At 36.4% G+C, this 25,412-nt stretch overlaps 1 protein-coding gene across 1 annotated transcript in view; it reads left to right on the top strand.

Moving 5' to 3' along the window:
* The window catches only part of WDR72 (WD repeat domain 72), a 221,550-nt gene extending 207,927 nt beyond the window's left edge, over positions 1-13,623 (top strand). Inside the window, exons 19-20 of the mRNA XM_005685754.3 lie at positions 6,764-6,868; positions 12,138-13,623. Of these exons, the coding sequence (XP_005685811.2) occupies positions 6,764-6,868; positions 12,138-12,193 (161 nt within the window). The 3' untranslated portion in view covers positions 12,194-13,623. The remainder of the gene's footprint in view (positions 1-6,763; positions 6,869-12,137) is intronic.

Genomic DNA, 25,412 nt, shown 5'->3' with positions numbered 1-25,412 from the left:
CTTTGTATCCTGTTCAGTGATATACTCAGTGGTCAGCTGGTCTTGGAGTCTTAACTGGCAAAATATTCAGGTCTCAGGACATGAAGATGTCAAGGAAGTTGTCCAGTCCAATTCTCTCACTTTCTTAGTGAAAGCACCAGAGTCCAGGTAAGTGAAATGACAAGATCAAGGTCATACTATTAGGAATAGAGTGGAATGAAAAATATATTTTCTTTTTAATTAAGCTTTTTGCCAGTACAACATCCTCCCCCACCCCCACCCTGGGGAACTAAGAAGTTCATCTCTGTTAGGAAGTCATTGGTATTCATCTTTGCTTCAATTAAGACATATATTTTAGTTCAGTTCAGTGGCTTAGTCGTGTCCAGCTCTTTGTGACCCCATGGACTGCAGCACACCAGGCTTCCCTGTCCATCACCAATTTCTTATATTTGGGTAATAAAGAAATGAGGAATTTTATTTTACCCAATGCCTGATCTTAAGAGTTTTCCCTTCAACTACAGGTGAAATTAGTTATTGCTTTTTTAATTCTTAGAAATTCCTGTTAGCAGTTTTACTCAGTAATTTCATAAATAGTTCAAGTATCTGCCTTGTATCTGGCATTAGGCTAAATGTACTTTCTTATTTATCAGCCTTACCAAAGCAGCCTATTGCTCAAACTTCCTGGATAACAGGAAAACTTTTATATCTTAGAGGAATAAACATTATTTTAAAAGATGAAGTAACCAATTAATACTACTTTCTCATTCCCATTTATCGTCCCTCAAATTAGACATCTAGTTGTACACCTCACTGTAGAGCCTAGCTATAGAGAAAAAATTTTCCCCTTAGATAGTAAATAATTTGATCTTCTGTGTTTATATATTATATGTATCCCAAAATATCTCATGCTTAAAGCAATTCACACTAGAAAATATCACCCAGAAAATAATATTCTGTGTCAGATTATACTTGCAGAAAGATAATAAAACACATAAATCTAATCTTAACTCATTTTGCTGAACTTGTCCATAAAACAGTTATTGCTTAGTTATAAAGCAGCACTAGATATTTTATTTATTTCTAGGCATTCGTATATATATATATTTTTCCAGTCTCCAGTCTACACTGAACACAAAGTAAGCCTAAAGTCTGATGCAGGATGTAGCTATTGCTATTTAAATATAATCAGGAGGTCCTATCACTTGTTTATCTCAGTAGATACTCTTTAAGTAGGGGTAATATGTACACAGCTCTTTAGCTACATATGCTCTTCTGATAAGACATCTGTCCAGAGAGAATCACTCTGTGAACTGAATCTGTGGTCTGTTCAAATGATATTCTTTGTTTCCAACTTTAGTGTTATCACTTAAAGTCTTTTCACTGATTATTTAATTTAAAACATATTGCAGTTTTCTTGTGATCAGTCAGGGTTGCACTAGTGTTTAATTCTTGTTGAACTTATTGTAGTTTTTCTTTCTTCTAAGCCTACAGAAAGATTTTTAAAATTTATTCACACTGATTCCTTATTATTGGGAAGAGATCTAAATTATCAGCAAAGGAAGTGACGAATTCTTGGCCACCACATTTAGCTGGTAGACTGTAACTCAGGTCTTTGACTTCTTCTCCACTACTCATTCATAATTGAGCAGAGTTTTAGTCTTTTGTGACTTCTGCAACTTGCGCATTATTTTTATGCCTTTGAATAAGATGCAAATAAGATTTTTGTCTAAGTTTTATCTGCTACTACGATGGTTTATTCTACTCCATTGACTAGCATTTCAAACTGGTATATCTTTTTGTTAATGATTTCCTATCACTATCTCCAGTACTTCCCCAAACTCCATACATATGCCAGATGGGATTTATTTTTCAATCACTTATAAGTCATCATATTGAAAACATTATTTGCATTACAAATTTTATTCACACTGTGATTGATATGGATTTTTAACAAAGGCTCTGTATATACTACAGTCCTGGCCCAGCATGCAAGAATCAACTACTGTTTGTTGAGATGATGGAGATTTTTCCCAGTGGTCATTCTCTCACTATGAATGGGGAGGATTTTTCTTGAAGTTGTTTGTTGCCTTGACCTAGCCATCTTCAAATTTTAATGAATATTTGCATTTCTGCAAATGATGAGAAAAGGCAGGAAGGAATTTTAACACATTAACCGAAACCACAATAGAGAATAGAGAGAGGTAAAGGAGCATACCATAGTGGCTCAGACAGTGAAGAATTTGCCTGCAATGCAGGAGAACTGGGTTTGATCCCTAGGTTCGATTCCTGGGTTGGAAAGATACCCTGGAGAAGGAAATGGCAACCCACTCTAGTATTCTTGCCGGAAGAATCCATGGACAGTGGAGTTACAGTCTATGGAGTCAAAAAGAGTTGTATATGACTGAGTGACTACCCTGTCACCATATTTGTTTCAGTAAATTCTTCTATAGAGTCTTCGTCACAAAATTTTCCATGCTTTTTCATTATATGTTCTTCAGTTCAGTTCAGTTCAGTCGCTCAGTCATGTCCGACTCTTTGCGACCCCTTGAATCGCAGCACGTCAGGCCTCCCTGTCCATCACCAACTCCCGGAGCTCACTCAGAATGTCCATCGAGTCAGTAATGCCATCCAGCCATCTCATCCTCTGTCGTCCCCTTCTCCTCCTGCCCCCAATCCCTCCCAGCATCAGAGTCTTTTCCAATGAGTCAACTCTTCACATGAGGTGGCCAAAGTACTGGAGTTTCAGCTTTAGCATCATTCCTTCCAAGGAACACCCAGGGCTGATCTCCTTCAGAATGGACTGGTTGGATCTCCTTGCAATCCAAGGGACTCTCAAGAGTCTTCTCCAACACCACAGTTCAAAAGCATCAATTCTTCGGCGCTCAGCTTTCTTCACAGTCCAACTCTCACATCCATACGTGACCACAGGAAAAACCATAGCCTTGACTAGACAGACCTTTGTTGGCAAAGTAATGTCTCTGCTTTTCAATATGCTGTCTAGATTGGTCATAACTTTTCTTCCAAGGAGTAAGTGTCTTTTTAAATTTCATGGCTGCAGTCACCATCTGCAGTGATTTTGGAGCCCCCCCAAATAAAGTCTGACACTGTTTCCACTGTTTCCCCATCTATTTCCCATGAAGTGATGGGACCAGATGCCATGATCTTCATTTTCTAAATGTTGAGTATATGTTCTTAAGTGTAATTTAAAAACTACTTATTTTGTATTGTCTACAATTGAACCATTTATTTCTTTGGGAATTTCTGTAACACTAATAATTAAGCACACCATAGTCAAAGGCATCTTTACCAAGTACATGGACTTTCTCCTCTATCTAGCTTCCAAAGGTACTACAAAGATATTTAGAACACCAGTCTTGTCGTTGCAATATTTTGAGGTGTGTGATGAGTAAATGGAACACCTTACATCTTTCAGTGGTAGAACTGTCAAGGAGTGTTTATCTTTTTTGTCTCTCACCCCCCAAATGTAGACTATTTCAGAATGCATTACAGAGGAAATAAACAGTTGATTTTAAGTTAAGGATGAGCCTAGCAACCATTTGCACTATATTGATGTCAAAAGTACCTCTCTGCCAAGCTCTAAAATGCATCTTCAAAAACTACTGAAAATATCCAAGAACTTTAGTGATGAGCTACAAATGGACTTTAGTATTGATAAACAAAAGTCAATATGTATAGTGAAAGGACAACTTACTGTGATAAATGGGCCCACCATTGTAAAGATCAAATTATCGACTATCTACGGCAAGGGAAAACCTGTCTATAGCTAACTTCTACAGGTGAGAGGAATTCGCCACAACAGCAATTCAGGGAACGCTCAAAGCAACATGTAAGGAGAATTCATTAAAAATACATATAAAAATAGGCAGCAATACTCTGTTAAATAAATCTGTGACACCAGGCTACTGTATTTCTTTGGCCAGGCTTGAGTTCACATTTTTTCCTTTTGCAGAGAACAAGCTCCTTTTGGGCTATTCATATTACTTCTCAACGAGATTTAATTCAAATTTTACTTCCTAACACACCCTATTGCAGGAGAATTACCTCTGCATTCCTTAAAAACCATGTTACTCTTGGAATATTCTCTCTAATGCTCCTATTAGTTTCTATTATAACTCAACTATATCACAAGTTGTATGTGGGCACCTTAGAAATGCCTCATTTTTTTAATCCCCTCACATGTTCTAGCACAGAGCTCTACCCTGGGCTTGATAATCACCTGATCAATTTTTTTTTTATTTCATCATTTTTGAAATTATTCATTAGAGAAGCCTCGGCCGCACATCATGTCAGAGTTAAATGATGAAACGTCACACATCACAAGAAATACCCAAAAGAATAATTGCAAACACTGGCCTATCAAAAAAAATAAGTGGAATGGCAGTAATTAACCTCTTCAATGTCTATTGTTCCCAATTGACAGAATGTAAGAACTCCTTCCACAGTGAATTTAATCGGATAGTCTATAAGCTACCCAGTAAAAACTAAAAGGCAAATCTTGTACCATCTCTCAAATTTGGAAGCAAAAGTGAAATTAAGCCAAAGATCTAATGAACAACCCTTTCTACTTTACTACTGTATTCTACTACTCTAGTCTACTCCCCCCACCACAAACAACACCCTCCAAAATCTTTCTGGAGACAAAAATACCTGCAAAGGTACCTTATAGTGTGAGTTTAATAAAGCTCATGCAGCTAAAACTATTGATACATCTTACTTTCCTGTTTTCTTGAAAGATCTGGAATGTCAGTTCATTCTGGAACTACTTTATTGCCACTAAATCTGGTGGTAGACATGGACTTTGTTGTTCTAATACCATGCTCTCTCCAGCTCCTTGAGGCCCCTGTATCTAGAAGAGCGTTTTGGAGGAATGAAAATCAAGAAAGTAGGCCAGAAAATTTTGACCAATGTAATAGTATTCTGCAACTTTGATGCATTTAATTATTCCACTTAAACATTTCAAAAAAATCTATGGATTCAAAAGTAAAATTAAGTATGATGTAAACTGAGGAAAATAGGCCATACATACTACTTAGCTCTCCTTCCAAGTCATGGAACACCACCACTTTGTAAATATACATCTTTCATCTCAAGTGGGCCTAAACAAGAAGCTGAACAGGTCAAGCTGAAGATAAAGCATAAATACTCTTGAATCAGAAGGACATCCAGTATGGTACCTCTGCTTCATTCATTTGTTTATCTATTTACTCATCACACAAATCCTTAAGAATACTTTCCATAGCCTAGGGTATACACAGGTGAATAAAACAGACATGGTACCTACTTCCATGTTTGTTTTCAGAGAACTCAAAATGAAAAGTTGTGCTTATTTATTCAAAAGCAGAATTTTGAATAGTTTTTCTCGTATTTTATTCCCAAATAAAAAGTGAATTCTAATTCTGTGCTTGCCCTTCCACACAACAAAGCAGCATTATTGGTATTCTGAAAGGGTGGGTGAAACTAGAGAGGATATTTAGAACAGAAACATGTCACTGGTCTCCTTTAAATGTGTGTATATGGGTTTCAGGTTATGGGCACCACTGCTGTGCACAGTCCATGAAAGCAAGACAGCAGTCTGGGAGGTGTGAGCTCTCCTAAGGCTACTTTGTCCCTCAGGCAGCCCTCTGCATCACTTATTGAATGTGTGAAGTAACACAAGCTCTAGCCTCTGCATTTGCTCCCTCATCTCCTAAGGGAGGCTTACAAACAGCAGCCAGCCCACTGCCCTGGGCCAACAGATTATTTCTTATTAAATATCTATGCTAAATATATATATAAACATATTATGACATAAATATATATTTCCTCTATTGCATTTATGGCTTATAAATAATATGTTGTGTGTGTTATCAGGACCTGAGGAGACAGTGGTAATTTTCACCAAAGAAATCTGTGATAGACAAACGTCCGTACTGCTTGGCTTTAGATGAGTATGACATAATTTATATTATTTAAGGCTTGCTTTGTTTTGTTATTCAGAGTGTCATTTGTTATTCAGAGTGTTATTCAGCAGATGAAGACCACATCTGCTTTTCCTGATTAAGTGATTCCTTGAACAAATATAATAGGGAAATATGTTACTTGTAGAAAAATTAGAAACTTAAGCCTGTGCTTCTCTAACAGAGCTAGTAGTTGTAATGTGTTTATAGGACATTTTATATTCCTATTTTTGCTTTCATTTCTGTGCATAATTCCTACTCAGAAAATATCTCACTGTAGTTGTGTGAAGACCTGCCATTCAAAAGATCACCTATCCTTATTATCATTTGCAATGTATTTATCCTATCTTTTAAAATTTATTTTTATAGGGATTTTTTTATTTGTGTTTGGAACCATCAGTTTTAATTTGATGAAAGAAAACCAAAATGCATGAAAAGTGTTCATCCACTGTGATCTGTGTGACAAAAAGAACCGCTGCATCAGGACAGAGCTGGTCCCGTTGCTGTTAATTGACCATACTCTTTTAGATTTATGCATTAAAAATATGCTTTCTGTTTCGAAGGGATCGCTTGGTTACTTTGTAGCTTTTAAGCTGATGCTACACACTTATTTTTCTTCTAGATAAAGTCTCATCTATAGATTTTTCAACTAATTACATGTCTGCCAATACATACTTAGAGGATACATTTTATTTCAATTTATTATTTGTGTTTATGTAGTGTGTCCCTGGAAATATCTGTGGAAATGAAAGGAAATGTTTAATGGTGTTTATTACTACTTTCTCATCACCCTTTTCTCTTTCTTTGCTCACTCTCTTTTTTAATAGCTCCAGTCAGTTCGGTCAAGCATGACAGCAACTCAAACTCGGCAAACTTCCAAGACACCGAGGACATGCCTGACAGATGTGTCTTGGAAGAGTCTGAGAGTCCAGGTGAAAGCCATTTAAAAATAGTCAAGTATAAATGATAAATTTGACACAGCTTTGGGGTCCTTGGAAGGGGGTGGGGGGAGAGGACATTGTAATGCTGTTTTCTTTTAGCAGCTGCACTGTCAAATTAATGGTCACCTCCAGGGGTCACAGTGTGGAGCTGTTATCTTTTCCTCTTTCATCAAGAATTCAGTTGGAGGAAGTACAAAGGCTTTATGACTGAGAAGGGAAGCTGACACTATTAGTTCATTATCATCAATTTTAGGCTAAACTGGTTAATAGAGGCAGAGGTTGGAAACTTGAGAAATAGCAACATTTTAAAATATTTCAAAAGATGGAATCAAGAGGAAGTGGAGAATTAGGGAGAAAAGAGAAAGCATTCAATAAAATTTACCCTCTGTCCAGGTTACTGATGCTTGTATTTTCTTTGTAGAAAGAATAGACAGAAATGTACTGGAAGGATATGTCCAAGAAAACTTAAGCATGAGTTGTTCTTCCTGTTTTGTTTTGAAGCCTGCCTGGTCTTAACAATGAACTAATTAAGAGGGGGGAAAAAAAAAGTTACAAGAGTTGAAAGACAATTCCTGGCTCACTACAAAACCATTAAATGCTAGAAGATGCCTTATTAGTATGAGTGAGTTAACTATCTTCCCTCCTTGAACGTTTTTCTTTGCTGTTTTCTCTGGCTGCTGTGTACCCTCTACCCTCTCGCATCTTTGTGTGCTGATCCATGTATCAGATTTTTGATTCATCCTCTCTGTGGTCTGTCAGCTTAGTTAAGAGATTTCCAAATCTTGTAGCCTTCGCTGACAGGGGGCAGCTGCAAACAGTCCCCTGATCCTTCCCCGAGGAGAGCTACTGAGATTTAATTTTCAGTGAAAGGTGCAGCCTGCAATCTATGTCAGGTCCCCTAAGTCATCTTGGAACCCCAGTTGGCCCAGTGGCAATGGCTTGTATTTCAGTCCCCTCCACTACACCAAGATTCCTCAAAAGACGAACTGCTGCTGTGTGTCTGTTCTCAGCCACACTTCTGCCTCAGCATCCATGGGGCTGAGAAACGGCGTCTTTAGCAATGACAGAAAATTTTCATCAGCACAACAGCCCCACCCGCTGCCTTACAGATGTGTCCCACATGAAAAGGGAGAGAGTAGTGGTAGCATTTTTAAATTTAGTTCTGACTACAATTGTCTGATTTTGACTAGGTTTTTAAACTGTGATAATCAACAGTTTTCTATCAATCACCTTAGCAGGCAGTTAAATCCATGAGTGAAGTTTTTACTGAAGTGTTCATTGTTGTTGTTGTTGTTGTTGTTTTTGCAAGAATAGATCAGCTTTATGCTGTTTTAAAACTAGAATAAATTTTGGTCATCCCTCAGTATGAATGTAATTGTGGTGACATTAAAATATAGCACAGTCTATCTGATTGGCATAAACAAAAAGATATATCAAAAAAGAAAGATCAATTAGAAAACAGAAGTGTTGATAAAGAATCTTAACTTAAAAAGTGAGTACCATTCTATACATTGGACATCATTAAACTGGTAATAAAGAATGAATTACTCTGGCTTTTTCTTCTGTCCATTCCTGCATTTTAAGACATCTAGCCTTATAGGCCTAGAAACCTCTGGAGAGTTCACTACTGGTCTCACTGCCTTCCACTGAGAATTTGTGGCTTGGTTGTCATGGAGACATCGTATTTCTCCAAGAATTGCTCATATTGATCCGTGGCCGGGCGTAAATGGCCAAGCGAGTGTGAGGAATAAAGGGGGCTGGGCAGTCCTATAAAATGACCAGGGCTTGTGGGGTGGAAATAAGCTCATAGCAAACACTTAGGTAAAAAGAAAGAAGCAGTTTTATTTTGTTTCAAGGTTTCTTTCTGCACTTTGGGCCATTGTCTTCCTTCTCTATGAACTGAAAGAAACTTGTTAGTCACTTGTCATGTCAGATCCTTGGTGCTTGTCCTGACACAGCTGTCAGCCTTGCAGCTCTGTGCAGTTCAGGGACACACAACAAAGAGGCAGTGGCATGAATTATTTATTGCTCCTTGTGTGGATAAAATTCTGTGATAAGAAATTAAGACACTTCTGACAGAGATGCTTGTTTAGTAAGAAAGATTTTGATGATAGAGTGCATTTCCTTGAAGTATGAGCATTTGAGAAACAAAATTCTTAAAACTGAACATGAAGGAAGATTTGTGAAATTGGTGGCAGGGTAGGACTTCCCTTGAACCATGAAAATATGACTGGCCGCTTCTCAACGTCCAAAAATCAACTTCAAAATATCAAGTCATTCAAATGTAGAGCTCCAAAAGTATAAACATTACTTTGGTGGTCTAGTGACCTCTATTTACCATGTATAGGTGGTGTTGCTCTGGAAAGCATGTTAAACCACCTTTGTTAGAAGAAAAAAATAAAATTTGGGATCTTTAAGTGGTAAGGTTTGAGAAGATGTCCTCAAAACAGTAAAAGTGCTTCAGTAGCTAAGCTTATAAATGCATTATTATATTCATTATTTCTTGTATGGAAAGAAGCATATTTAAATCTGAATGAGCTAATCTTACCATTTTCACCTGGAATATTTCACTTTAAATTATTTTTAGTGCTTTCATATATATGCAAATCCCCTAGTTACAAAGGTGGATGTGATCAGTCTTTTGCCTTTAATGGATATTGACCTTACATGGCTTTATTTATGCAGTTCTAAATAACAAATATATTTATTAGATCATTTTTAATGAATATGTCAGTTGTTCAAACAGCACCCAGAAAGTGAAAACAAAATCATTTTTCTACTCAAGCACAGTTCAAGAGTATTGCATTATATATTGTTCTCTCCAGGTAAAGTCTTTTCTTGGCAAATCCTCTAAAACATCATTTTACTGAAACTTACATAGCTTTATATTGCTCCTATCAACTAGTTTGCATCTGCAGGGAGTAAGAAACTTCCAGTGCAGAGAAACTAATTTTTTTTTTAATGAAGTTGAAATTTGTAAACTGTTGATGGAGCATTTAAAAATGCCAGTAATAAAATCAAATTTTTAGAATGTATATAAAACAGTAAGATTGACTTTGTGAATTATCTTTGAACAAAATGGGTTTTAACTCAGTATGTAGATTATTTTTTCGTTGACATCACTGCTTCACCAGCTGGGATGAGCCATTTGTAAATGGGCTGGAGCTTGCATATAGTTCACAGTTTAGATGCCTGATGGAGTGGTCATTCACCTCTTCTAGAGGGCTCTACCTTATTCATCATGCCATTGTGATCTCTTTATTGGTTCAAGTTGAATACCCAGGTGAGTGCCTGCAGTCCATTAAGGTTGGGCAAAGCAGCTTTAGACCACAGCATTCTTGTTACTCTGACCCTGCCAGTGAACCTGGAGGTCTTGTCTGATAGGTTAAAGTCTCCCTCAGCAGTGTCTTTTCTTTGGAATAATTCATTAGCAAAGACTTTTGACTCACAGGTGAATCCCAGATTGAAGTTTCTGGCTTAGACTCTGTGAAGTCTACTGGCTTCTTCACCAGCATATATACATTCATGGAACCTGTGGGAATAACTTTGATGTCTAGTAATAGAAGCACTGAGACAACATGTGAACTTACAGCTCCCTTTTTTGTGTTTTTAGGGCCATTAGGCTTTCTTTCTTTGGCTCTTTAAGGCCTGGTCACTTCTGAATCTGAAAGATGTTATCACAAAAATAGTTCAGTTTAGTATTTTGTTGGCTAACTTCTTATTAACTGTTTAATGCACAGTGATTGTATATAGCCCAATCCCTGATCTCCAGAATATTAAAAAAAATGTTCTTGGCCCCTTATTTTTGTACTCATGATGATAAAAATTTAGTGTGACGTTCACAAATTTTATCCAAGTGTTAATGAGAAACCTTGAGCTTTTATCACCTTATTGGCTTGGAAAACTAAGAATTTTAGTTACTAGTGCACCAGGGATAGTGCACTTAAATACGGCTTCAGCTGAAAATAATAGTGACAAAAGAGGGTTTGGAAGTACACACAAAAAAATGCATTTTCAGATAAGCATTTTTATGTCATTCTGAAGTAGTTTATAATCAGCATGCATTCTGCCATTAACAGAACATTTTAGTGGTTTTTATATGGCACATTATGTGTGTAGATCTACATACATCACTGTTAATCAATATTATATTTGCACAAATCTGATGAATAAAACTAGGTTTCTTACTGTTTCGTAGAAGATACTGCATTGTGAAAAGCGAAGCTTTTTTTTTTTTTTCTTTATACTATTCTGGCTCATGAATCACCAGCAAAAATCAGGTAACAGAAAGTAGGACAGATTCAGGAGTGGAGTGTTGGAGATGGCTGATGATGATGCATGAAGCAGAAAAAATGTAGCATGTGTGAGCAGCCCATCAGTCATAGCCATCAAGAACACACTTCTTATGACTAGTGCTAAAAAAAAATGTTCTAGAAGAAGTAAGAACAATTCCAGTAGTAAAAAAATGCAAGCTCTATCTTCTAGTTGTGTTTAACAACTTCAATATTTTAAATAATTTACCAAAAGGGAAAAAGCATTAATCTAATAATTTTTAAAAGATATAAAATTCTGGGCATATATAACTAATACATATATAATACAATATTGAATATTGCTTTAGCTAACATAAATAATCAGCTTTTTGAGTTTTTGCCAGTAGGAACGGGAGTTACTATGATTGGTCACATTATTAATATAAGTGTGTTTAGAAGTAGTTAACTGAGGCACAATGCTCTAATTAATCAAATTAATTTAATCAAGTGATTTTTTTTTAAGCCTGCAGTCTGAGAAATACATTCTCAGAAAGAATTCTATAGCTCAAACCATATTTCAACTGATATTTATACTATTTTGTCCTAACACTGCCATGGTGAGCTTCTCCCAGAACAATTCAACTGCTTGAAATTTATGGAAATTTATTTATTTCAAACTCAATTAATCTTGTTGACAACTTCTGATCTTTCTCAGTGATTTAAAAAAAACCATATTAATAATATGTGCAATTAAAATACAGTTACCTGAGGCTTGGCTTATAAGAATTTCTTTATTATATTAACATTTTATTTTGTATAGAGAAAGAAATGTAGAAATTATGAGTAACTGCTTTCTTCTTTCCTTCTTCCCTTTCTTGCCTTTTATTTTTCTTCATTTCCTCCCTCCTTTCATCCTCCTCTCTCTTCCACCCTTCCTCTTACCCGTCTTTCCTCCTTCCCTTTCTTCATTTCACCATATAACCCAAGATAATCTGTTTTCTTTCCAGGTAAACGAAAGCATCATTTATGGATAGAAAAGGTGTGCTCCTGCAAGCTGTGCTAATTGTAACCTCAACCGTAGGAACTGGACTTGGACAAATTAAGAAAACTCAAACATGCCATTTGTTTATCATTGTATGTATAAGCTATGTTATTACTAGTCTAATTATTAATTTGTGATAGATTTGCCAGTACTTTGTTCAGAGTCCTCACTGATCAAAAATAGTCAAATTCCTCTAGTTTTAGGAAATCATTGTCTAAATCATTTTGTGATTCCAACAAGTAGAGCAGCCCACAGACACAAATTTAATACCATTTTAGATTTTTCTTCCAGTTTACAGTTCCTGAATTATATAACCCCGTTTGCTTTTAAACAATATAACAAACAATTCTTTTAAATTTAATGTTGCTTAAATGTACTTACTCTAAAACTTTACCAAATTTGTTTGATTTGTTAGGTGAGGGCATTTATGTTTTAGTAGATGCTTTAATTTGAATCAATCATCCTACAGTAAATCTCATCTTTAAGCATGAAATGTTGTCAACAAAGTAGCCAATTCCATTTAGTCATCAATTAGCCCAAATAAGTGATACACAGTATAACAGAGACCAATCTTGTGCAGTCAAGTTAATTTAGACTTCTAATGACATAGAGGCTAATGTCTTTAGCTAAAGGCTGATTTTGTTGGCCATATGGATGTGAACCAGGGAAGAGGAAACTACTGATAGCACATCACAATTGATCCTTATTAAGTATAAACTCTTGTAGTTCTATTCCCAGAAAGAAGCTTGACTTTCTATTCCCAGAAAGAAGCAGGAATTCTCAAACTAAAATATGTGAAGCAATATAAACAGGAACAGACATAAAGTGCTGATCTATTTAGGCCTTCAGTGATCTGATTTATCTGCTGTGATTTATACTGTATAATTCCTGAATTTATAGAAAATCACAAAGAAGACTATTAGTGTGCACATGAGTACAAATATTGACTAATCCATAGAAAAATAGAATTAATATGTTAAATATATGATACATATCTTTATATATCCATCTAATAGGAAAATTCTAGTCACTTCAACAAACATTTTTTGGGGCACCAGCATCAGATTCTGTGCAAGGGAGGATGCAAAGGGCAAGGTATAGGGGGAGATTAAAGAATAGAACTATAAAATTGAAATAGTGTGGTCTCTGCCCTTAAGGACCTTACAATTATTGACCTAAGTGAATATACCATAAGTAGACATCAGGTGACTGTGACTTTTAAAAAATAGATAAAAATATGTGTTGTGTGGTTTTTTTGCCCTAAAAGATGATATTACTTGGATTTACTTTTGAGTTTTATTTCAGCAACATATTGTTAAATGAATAATGATGGAAAACTATCATCCTTTGAAAAAATTATATATATGTATGTACTTTCCTTACCCTCTGAGGATTGTCAAAAGCCACTTAGATCAAATTTCAAAATAAAAGGAAGGTAGTAAGCTAAGCAATAGAACACAGTTTCTTGCATGCTGTATACTGGTGCTGAAAGCCATTACAAGGAGTACTTCTCAAAATATTTTTAATGATATTAATGTCAAATAAAGATATATCTTCTCAAAAGGGCAATTTTAATAGTTGTAACCATTAAATATGTTGATTAAAAATAAACTTCTTTGTTTTTATAGCTATGTTCTATTATTATTTTTTCAAAGAAGAATAAAAATAAGTTTAAATAGTTGCCATATTAAGCATTTTTTCAGGTCCAAAGAAATCAATATTGAATCCTTGATGAATGTTTTATTATGTCACTAGCTATAGGAAATTAAAAGTAGCATAACCCTGGCATCACTAAAGAGATTTTTAAGATTTTGTTGGTATCACATTTTATAGTTGCTACAATTTAAAAATTCCTATCAAATGACTCATTAAAATTTCCTTTTATTAATATGAATTCTGGAAAACACCACCATTAAATATAAAAACTTTTAATTCCTAAAAATGAGAATTTTAGAGATAGACACTTAAATAACATTCCCTAATATCCATGTGCAAGTGTATCTATGATACAGATCCACTAGTCTGTTTAAAAATAATGATATTGACTCATGTTCAACATGTTTCAGGAATTTCTGTTGCAAAGAGAATTTGAAATAGTAAATTGACACACAATTAAATAGAACACTCTTAGAGTACCACAGCTAGAAACTCAAAACTGACTGCCTCTTATCTAGGTGTTTATCCTTTAGTATGTCCAATCTTAGGTAACAATGCAGTTATTATATTAGCAAAAGAACCTGTTTGTATTCAGAGTCTTCCTTGTTACTGTAATAAATAAATCATTTGAAAATTACATTGAGTTTCTTTTCTGGTAAGAATGTTGATGATGCTTATGATTATATATTTTCCTCCATGGAATTCATATTTTTACATTTGCAAGCCGGGTTCTGTTATTCATTGTGCAGTTACACACTGGCTATACTGCATAAGGGAAGAATCTAGGTTTAAGAGTCATGATTTCACTGCCATGTGTCCAGGCAGTGTGTCCCTGCTCTGCATCTCAGAGCCTCGCTTCCCCATTCATGTGGAGAACTCCCTCACAGGGCTCGTCCAGAGGCCCTCTATGAGGTGGTTTATGGAAAGCAATCTGAACACTGTAAAACAGCTCAAATATATGGTAAAATTTATAGCATTATAAACATAGAATGGTGGCCTCAGGCCTGAAATATTCTGTTGCTATTTTAGAAACTAAGTTAAGACTACTTTGAACATCTCACTATTAGAAAAATGCTAGGGAATATTTTACTAAGTATTAACATCCTATCTCAAGATAGTATTTGAGGTATTTTTTACTTCCTTCCTTGTACATTTTCTTCCAGTGTTATGTATTTAAAAGCCTTTTATAATTATTCATATGAACATTTTAGAAAAGATATACTTTCTCTTCAATCTTTAGAGGGCACATTATAATAACTGAACTTTTAAAATTTAAGTTTTATACCAGATGTTTTAAATGAAGGCTCAGAATATATTAATTCCAATCGACTTTAAAGTCTTATTTTCATAGACTGGACTCATTCATGTAATTTTAAAATTTTTATATTGCATACATTTTTATTACACAGTTATTTAAATGTAATACTATATATCCTTTGGTTCTCTACAAAATGCCCTTTTACATGTAAAATGCTCAGTTGCATCTAATCTCACATGGAAGTCATTGCTTTGTAAACATGTACCTAGTTAACAATGTAAAATACTTTCAAAATTAATTGTGAAAATTAATTCAAAATTAATTTGAATTAATTAGAAAAAATTGCCAAGTTAAAACTTTGTTAAGTGGATATATTTCTGATGAAATTACATGGCTTCATGTTCAGTGGTCCCCAGAACACTTCACACTGATTTCATCAACAAAGACCCTACAGATAGCATGTATGGTAAAACTGTAAACTGGAAATTAACAGATATTCCAGTAAGAGCATGCCACTGGAAACTCTTATTCAGCTGTGACCCTTGAAGACAGCATGTGTCATTTCATGTCATTGGCAGGGCAGGGACTATAGTGAGCTCTGTCCTGGCACCCCTCTTTCACTTCTCTCACCCTCATCAGACCTTTGCAGACCCCAACTTTATTGAAGAGTTCAGTGTCAAGCTTTTTGCATTATTTTGATTTTTATAAATATTCTATTGAAATACATTTATCTTGATTACTGGATTTTTTGCTGTCTTCTAGTCTTCGACTCTATTCCTTAAGTCTAAGATAAATAACTTTTATCCCAGAAAGTATATTGCAGGTAAATAGACTGTGACAACCCCATCATCATGCACATGACTGCTGCTGCTGCTGCTGCTAAGTCGCTTCAGTCGTGTCCGACTCTGTCCGACCCCATAGACGGCAGCCCACCAGGCTCCCTCATCCCTGGGATTCTCCAGGCAAAAACACTGGAGTGGGTTGCCATTTCCTTCTCCAATGTATGAAAGTGAAAAGTGAAAGTGAAGTAGCTCCGATGCACATGACTACAAGGATGCAAACAGTAAGATATACTTTTTAAATACTGTATGAAAACCGAAACCACAGACCACTGAAAATGCTTCAAACGGCCTATTTCTATCAGTATACAGGGGGAAATATTGAGCACAAATGGTGTTTCCTTTTGACATTGCTTCCCCAAATGCCTTTTTCAATTCCACAAACCGTGTTTTCTCATTATCCTTTTTAGGGACGCTTTCTGTCTTCAACATGTTACTAACTGTAAAGGTAGCAGTGATCTTTTAATTCAAGGATACAAGGTTTTTAACACTGAAGATAATTAGTACATGTTTAGTAAACACTATGCCTAAATCTGGAAAGTGCCAAGTGCCAGCAAAATGCCAATATTTATAACATGATGTAATAGCAATAATTGCTTGGTACTTACTTACAAAACCTTTCATTTATTCACTTAGCAATTATTTTAATTGCAATTATCTGTAAAGTCATCAATGGGCTTTTCAATCTTACATGTGTTTTTTCCAGGGAGAAGGTGTTTTCACAGAGCCTCAGTCACTGACCATCATAGTCTCAGATGATGCCATCCAAGATAAAAAGATCTACGACATGTTCTTCATATCACAAATTTCCTTTAGACTTTTAAAGAGATAATTCTGCAGTGACAACTGCATTTCCTATCAGAAATAACCTTTCCTATCTATATTAAATGATTTCTTACATTTATGTTATCTCCATTTGCATCAATTTATAGTTATAATGGGCTTCCCTGATGGCTCAGATGGTAAAGAAACTGCCTGCAGTGCAGGACACCCAATTTCAATCCCTGGGTTGGGAAGTTCCCTGGAGAAGGAAATGGCAACCTACTTCAGTTTTCTTGCCTGGAAAATCCCATGGACAGAGGAGCCTGACAATATATAGTCCATAGAATTGCAGAGTCAGACACAACTGAGCATGCACCATGAACATGATAGTTACAATCAACTGAGGAGACATTTTACTTATTTCTTCCTTTTGTATTTTAGAGCTTGTGTGATTAGGGAGAGAAAACTATCAGACAGTAAGATTGGGAGCCTTCATCCTCTTCCTGAGACATAGTCACAGGGCTCAAGTTGCACTTTGGATTGTTTTGATGTTAAGGAAGATTTCATTGGATCAGCCTTTATTCCATACAACTGGTGTATTCCCACCAATCTAAACAAAATGATTTGCTCCAATTTCTGCAAGAATTTGAGATAAGAAGTGAGATCAAAATACTATATACTATCACATCAGTTGTGACTGGGATAGTCAAATAAAGAAACAAATTTGGGGATTTCTGAAGTATGTTTTCATAGCAAGTATACTACGGCTGATGCACGTCTGGAAATGGGTTAGGTTTTGTTTGTAGTCTTCCTGCCATGTAGGTGGCAGCAACACTCAAGGCTAGAAATTTTCTTTCACATTCTCTGAGCTCTAGACCAAAGCATATATTTACTAAAAATCTTTGTGGAAGAGAAAAGGTTTAAAGTGTACAGGCAAATTTCTCTATGTCTTCACATATCTCTAACGTACTATTTTAAGGTTGTGCTAAAGCGGTTCACATCATGTGAAAACATTCATCATTTCCCTTAATACAGAAGTCATAGTCTACTCTCGTACATGCTGGTAGTATTAGGTTTCTGTTTCTCTATTTGCTAGGATCTTAACTTCTTTACCTTCTCTCAGGCTAAAGCCTTTCTTTGAAGAAAATGGAAGAAAACACTGCTTTATTCCACTACTTCCTAAGCTTTATTGGGAAATGGTGAAAGTCTGTCCCTTTATTCTTTGCAATATCTAAGGAGTTAAAGTATTTAGTGAATGTGGAGAGATTTTCCTTCCATCATCCAAATGAAGCCATTTTCTCTGACCTAACTAGAGGTGACTGCATTTCAGTTAGTTCTATGTGCAAATCAAATGAAGGCTCTGAGCAGAGAGGCCCAGGGCACCTAAAAGTGAGGCCAGAAGACAAAAAGAAGGTGTTGGGCTATTGCATAGATGGGGGGGCAGGGTCACTCCCTTGCAAAAGCAGGTGGCTCCTGCACCCAGGCATAAGTGAAACCAGGAGGACCACCTTTATGTAAATAAGTGGGCCCTTCTTTAGTATCAGAAACTGAAGAGAAGTGAGCTTTTCTTTAATTCCTGGCATTTTGCTAGAACTAGGACATGTGATAGTAAGCATAGGTAGCTTTTGTGAGGGATTCTTCAGAGTGTTCTTTTTGTACATGGTTGGTCAATGTGCCCAAGAGCAAGCAAATATACACCATTCCAAGCACAGGTGAGGCAAAACGTGAGGAGTGGTTTCTACATTTGGTATCTTTTAATCTGGTTTTCACTATTCCTTATTACTTTTGTTCTTCATGTTCTTGATCACTTTCCTCAAATATCTATGTAGTTAAAACAGGTATTTTGCATTGCAGCAGGCATTGCACATAGATTCTTTAGTACTGGCATTGCATCTCACTCCATCAGTTTCTTACTATCTGGCATGACAAAAGTAGTTTCATATATCTTGAACCTCAATTTTCTCATCTATATATTGGGACTAATAATTCCAGTCTCTCAACCACCATATGTATATACAGTATTATTTAATATAATAGTACAAATAATTGAAATTACTACACATACCAAAAAATGCCTGCTTTTAAATCTCAACTACAGCCAAGCATCATGGCACTCCAGTGCTTGAATAAGTGCTTTAACTCAGATTAGGGAGAACATTTTGGCATAAACAAGCTAAATAGTTTGTTTTCATCAAAGTCTTTTCTTTTAAAATGTTTCATGTTAACTGAGTACTCCCACGATCAAGGACTAGTTTCAAAGTTTTCAACAGTTTATTTAAAGGTCAAGACTGTCCCCCGGTTCATGGGTAACACTCATCATTGTTCAGTCACTCAGTTGTGTCCTACTCTTTGAATCCCCATGGACTGTAGCATGCTAGGCCTCCCTGTCCTTCACCATTTCCCGGAGTCTGCTCAAATTCAAGTCCATTGAGTCAGTGATGCCATCCAACCATCTCGTCCTTTTTAAAATAGTCCCCAAAAGTAAAAGATAAAAGCTCTCAAACACATTCATTATGAGCCCAGCATTACTCTGGTAGCCAGGACCCGAAAACAATAATGTTCAATTTGTTGGGTAGTAATAGTAAATAGCTTTTCTTCTGGCTCCTGAAAGACAATCCTCTGGGAATGTTTTATGTCAGATTAGGACAGGTCATGGTCCATCTAAGCCTATACAAAATGACAGCTAGCTTACCTCCTGACTTCTATCAGTCTTCATATTATCAGATGACACTAACAGGCATGATTCTATAGCTTTATATGAGTGTGATGAATGAGACCAAACCAAAACACATACGTACTTTTAAAGCAGTATCCCGAAACTTAAAAAGCCAATGAAGTTCTGAAAGATTTTGTAAAACAAAACAGTGTATATTGAATTTTGCCTTCCCATTGAGGATGGTATATAGTAGAAAAGTTTTCCTTTTAGGAAAAATCTGAAAATAGATGAGCTGAGTAAAAATCCAAGTCACTGAAGGGTTAAAGTGGGAAGTTGACCATGGCATCAGGAATATTAAACAACAACATAATATACCTGGGAAGAGATGCTCATCCTTATTTTTCCTTTGAGAAAGCTTGGTGGAATTTCTCATGAGAGTTCTCTGCTTCTGTCCCTTTCTTTCCCTTAAATGGAAAAAAAGGGTATGGATTACTAACAGTAATAATTGGCAATAAAAATAACAACTATAATAAGATGACTAGAGGGAGTTTTGGTTAGAGTGGCAAAGTAAAGACACACGTTTACCTCCACCCTCTCCTGAAGCCCCACTGAAATAATGTGATAAAAGACATTCCAGAGGAAAACGAGAGACTGGGAAAAGGAGTAACCAAAATAAAGTAAAAAGTTTAAAATTGAAAAGTAAATAAATGCTACAGGGGATGATGACCAAAAGTGAGTTGACTGGTGTTGCAGAGTTCCTTAAAGTCTCAGAAATTAGAGTCAACTGTCACCTCTAAAAGTGAAAGTACATGCGTGGCTGAAACAGGAAAACTGAAGAATAGTTAATATCTTTAATTCCCATCCTGCTTCTCTCTCTGCCGATGCTTGGAGGTTCCCTCCCTGAACAGGGTGATCAAGAGGGATTCTAGACTCAGAACACTAAACCTAACTGATAGCAGGAACAACCTCTTGGAAAGGAGGGATGGATAAAAATCTGCACACTTATGGCCACATCCCAACTGCAACTCCTTTCTTCTCTGTTCCCAAAAGGTGGATAACCATTTTTATTAACCCTGGACAAGAGACAGATGAATTTGTTTCTGATAAACTAACCAGCCTAAGGCCAATAAGTACATAAAAAGATATGCAACATCAATAATCATTAGGGAAAATGAGATACCACCAGATACACATTATGGATGGCTACTATTAAAAAAAAAAAAAAAAGTCAGGCAGTGACCAGTGCTGGTGAGCATGTCCAGAAATTGCAACTTTTATGCACCGTTGGTGGGAATGTAACAGGGCACAACTGCTGTGGAAAACAATACAGCGCTGCTGCACAAAACGCAAAATAGAATCATCAGATAACCCAACAAATCCACTTCTGGGTTTAGAGCCAAAAGAATATCTGAAAGCAGCATCACTAAGAGATGTTTGTACAACCATGTTCATATGACAGAAAAGGGTGGAAGGAATCCAAGTTATTTTATTCGTTGATAGATGAGTGAAAGAACAGAATGTGAGTTATATATAAATCAGCCTTAAAAATTCTGCTACAATAAAACCTTGAAGACATTAAGTAAAATAAGCCAGATACAAAATGACCAATGCTATACGATTTCACTTATGTGAGGAACCCAGAGTAGTCAAATTCATAGAGACAGAAATGATGGTTACCTGGAGGAGGAAGGAAAGTAGAAAGGGAAAAATGAATTGTTTTTTAATAGGTATAAAGTTTCAGTTTTGCAAGATAAAAGAGTTCTGGAAACTGGTTGCACAACAGTGTATATATATATCTCTAACACTACTGATCTTTACTGTACTGTACAATTAAAAACAGGTAAAATGGTTAATTTTATGTTATATATGCTTTACTACAATTAAAAATTTGAAAAACAACCTGAGAAAAAAAGATTTACAGATGTGGACCATTCAGGCTACTCCAGTGAAACATCAAGAGCCAGATAACTCAGGGTGAAGCTGAGCACTCTAGCTTGCCCAGAAACACAAAATACTTTTGTGACTCACTAGTTGGAAAGCCAAAGATCAGCAGCCATATGAAGAAAGCTTTCAATATGAAAGAGACCAAAACAAACAAATATAAAAAAAGACAGCAAAAGCAGGCTATATAGGGTATTACAGGAGAATCCCCAAACATCTATAATTAATATAATCAAAAAGATAAGTATCTTTAAGAAACAAAAGTAGGAGGCTAGGAAAAGGAACATTCAGGAAGTTAACAATATGTGATCACATTCATATATTCATTTCAACATTAAAAAAATTTCTACTATGCGCAAGGCACTGTTATAGCCATTGAGAATACAGCAGTAAGCAAAACACACACACAGGTTGAATCATTAGCAATATTTTTCCCCCTTAAAAAGTCTGGAAGATGTAATTAATGAAATCTCCCAGAAAATAGAAAATAAGAGAGATAATAAGAAAATGTAAAGATCGGTTGAATAAAAGGAGTCAAATATTAATAATCATAATGAGAGTTCTGAAAAGAGTAAACAGAGAAATCAGAGGGAAGCAAATTATCTAAAATAAAATCAAGTAAATTTTCCAGATATGATGAAAACAAATTCCAGATTAAAACAGTGTGCTTTACAAAATTTATGAAAAAGCTCCACACAAACATTCTAGTGAAAATTCACAGCACTAAACACAGAGGCGATTCTTAAAACTTTTAGAAAAGAGAACTTTTGTCCTGTGTGAACAATATGGGAACAGAATAGCACTAGACTTCTCAACTGCACTTCAGCATGCTAGCTAAAATGAAGTAAAGACTTAAATATCACAGTGAAAACCATTTCCATTCTGGAATTCTTTATTTAGCCAATCTATCGTTTCCATGTATCTTTTCTCATAAAGTTACTGGGGGTGTGATCCACCGTCAAGAGGACATAAGCCGAGAAAGAGCAGCCATACAACATAGGAAAGAAGGAAATTCCTCAGGAGACCATGAAGGTAGACTGCGTGTCTACTGCTCTCTGCAGGCCCGGAAAACAACTGGGTCTGTTGTAGCGGAAAGTAAAGGGTTCTAGTAGGGAGGTCTCCAGAACAATGAAACTGATAGATTACTTACAGTTCTGACTATATTGAGAAAGATCTCAGGGTTCTATCAAGGGGCTTGGTAATGGGTTAGTGACAGGTATTGCGTAGGACAGAAAACTAAGCAAATGACAAGAGAGAGAGAAATGTAATCATAGTGGATAATGTAGTTCAACTGTGAATATTCAAGTAATAATTATTACACAGTAATCATTACTGTAACAAAAAAAGATAATATAACAGGAGGATGAAGGGATTGTATGAAGGCAGTGGGGAGTGGAGGAAAGGTAAATGATAAGCAGTCATTAAAATTGATAAATATAAATAATCTGAAATAATGGATATATTACCAGTTTACACATTTCGTTAAAGCAAGTGTTGGTATATTGAATTAATTTACAATTAAATTACAATTTTTTGAATTAATTTACAAAAACTGTTATCTGGAATCTTTGAGTGTCCCTCAGCTGCTTACCCTGCATGTGTCCTAAATTTGTATCTTTTTGGTTGTTTAGGATCATAGCTCAAAGAATTACCCAGGTAGTATGGTTCCTCTGAACTCCACAGTGATGTCACATTTGATGCTGTCCTACCACAGCCAGCTGTAACCAGCGTGCAGAGTAATCCAGCAAGTGTGACTTTCAGGCAGGAGATTTTCCTAAACATCTGGCCACAAATGTTAACGATTCTCCTTTGCAACATGGTTAATGAGTGTAATGCTTGATTAATGAGTACAGGATAGTGAAACCAAATAGCTGAAAAGGATATTAGTTATGAGAATGTAGTTATTCACAAGATATTTTTGAAATCTAAGTGTATTGGTCAAAAATATTTTATGCCTACATAGCTATCCAAATTCAGACTCAAATTGAAGAAAGTAAGGAAAACTGCTAGACCATTCAGGTATGACCTCAATCAAATCCCTTATGATTATACAGTGGAAGTGAGAAATAGATTTAAGGGCCTAGATCTGATAGATAGAGTGCCTGATGAACTATGGAATGAGGTTTGTGACATTGTACAGGAGACAGGGATCAAGACCATCCCCATGGAAAAGAAATGCAAAAAAGCAAAATGGCTGTCTGGGGAGGCCTTACAAATAGCTGTGAAAAGAAGAGAGGCGAAAAGCAAAAGAAAAAAGGAAAGATACAAGCATCTGAATGCAGAGTTCCAAAGAATAGCAAGAAGAGATAAGAAAGCCTTCTTCAGTGATCAATGCAAAGAAATAGAGGAAAACAACAGAATGGGAAAGACTAGAGACCTCTTCAAGAAAATTAGAGATACCAAGGGAACATTTCATGCAAAGATGGGCTCGATAAAGGACAGAAATGGTATGGACCTAACAGAAGCAGAAGATATTCAGAAGAGGTGGCAAGAATACATGGAAGAAATGTACAGAAAAGATCTTCACGACCCAGATAATCATGATGATGTGATCGCTCATCTAGAGCCAGACATCTTGGAATGTGAAGTCAAGTGGGCCTTAGAAAGCATCACTATGAACAAAGCTAGTGGAGGTGAAGGAATTCCAGTTGAGCTGTTTCAAATTCTGAAAGATGATGCTATGAAAGTGCTGCACTCAATATGCCAGCAAATTTGGAAAACTCAGCAGTGGCCACAGGACTGGAAAAGGTCAGTTTTCATTCCAATCCCAAAGAAAGGCAATGCCAAAGAATGCTCAAACTACCTCACAATCGCACTCATCTCACATGCTAGTAAAGTAATGCTCAAAATTCTCCAAGCCAGGCTTCAGAAATACGTGAACCGTGAACTCCCTGATGTTCAAGCTGGTTTTACAAAAGGCAGAGGAACCAGAGATCAAATTGCCAACATCCGCTGGATCATAGAAAAAGCAAGAGAGTTCCAGAAAAACATCTATTTCTGCTTTATTGACTATGCCAAAGCCCTTGACTGTGTGGATCACAATAAACTGTGGAAAATTCTGAAAGAGATGGGAATACCAGACCACCTGACCTGCCTCTTGAGAAATCTGTATGCAGGTCAGGAAGCAACAGTTAGAACTGGACATGGAACAATTGACTGGTTCCAAACAGGAAAAGGAGTACGTCAAGGCTGTATATTGTCACCCTGCTTATTTAACTTATATGCAGAGTACATCATGAGAAACGCTGGACTGGAAGAAACACAAGCTGGAATCGAGATTGCCGGGAGAAATATCAATAACCTCAGATATGCAGATAACACCACCCTTATGGCAGAAAGTGAAGCTAAAAAGCCTCTTGATGAAAGTGAAAGAGGAGAGCGAAAGAGTTGGCTTAAAGCTCAACATTCAGAAAATGAAGATCATGGCATCCGGTCCCATCACTTCATGGCAAATAGATGGGGAAACAGGGGAAACAGTGTCAGACTTTATTTTTGGGGGCTCCAAAATCACTGCAGATGGTGACTGCAGCCATGAAATTAAAAGACACTTACTCCTTGGAAGAAAAGTTGTGACCAACCTAGATAGTATATTCAAAAGCAGAGACATTACTTTGCCGACTAAGGTCCATTTAGTCAAAGCTATGGTTTTTCCTGCGGTCATGCATGGATGTGAGAGTTGGACTGTGAAGAAGGCTGAGCGCCGAAGAATTAATTCTTTTGAACTGTGGTGTTGGTGAAGACTCTTGAGAGTCCCTTGGATTGCAAGGAGGTCCAACCAGTCCATTCTGAAGGAGATCAACCCTGGGATTTCTTTGGAAGGAATGATGCTAAAGCTGAAGCTCCAGTACTTTGGCCACCTCATGCGAAGAGTTGACTCATTGGAAAAGACTCTGATGCTGGGAGGGATTGTGGGCAGGAGGAGAAGGGGACGACCGAGGATGAGATGGCTGGATGGCATCATGGACTCAATGGACGTGAGTCTGAGTGAACTCTGGTTAGATGGTGATGGACAGGGAGGCCTGGTGTGCTGCATTTCATGGGGTCACACAGTCGGACATGACTGAGCGACTGAACTGAACTGAACTGAACATAGCTATCCAGTGGACTAGAAGGTTATCTATATGCATG

This window comes from Capra hircus, chromosome 10, assembly GCF_001704415.2.
Source record: "Capra hircus breed San Clemente chromosome 10, ASM170441v1, whole genome shotgun sequence".
In the NCBI taxonomy this organism is placed as follows: domain Eukaryota; kingdom Metazoa; phylum Chordata; class Mammalia; order Artiodactyla; family Bovidae; genus Capra; species Capra hircus.
This window is presented reverse-complemented; position numbering and strand designations above follow the sequence as displayed.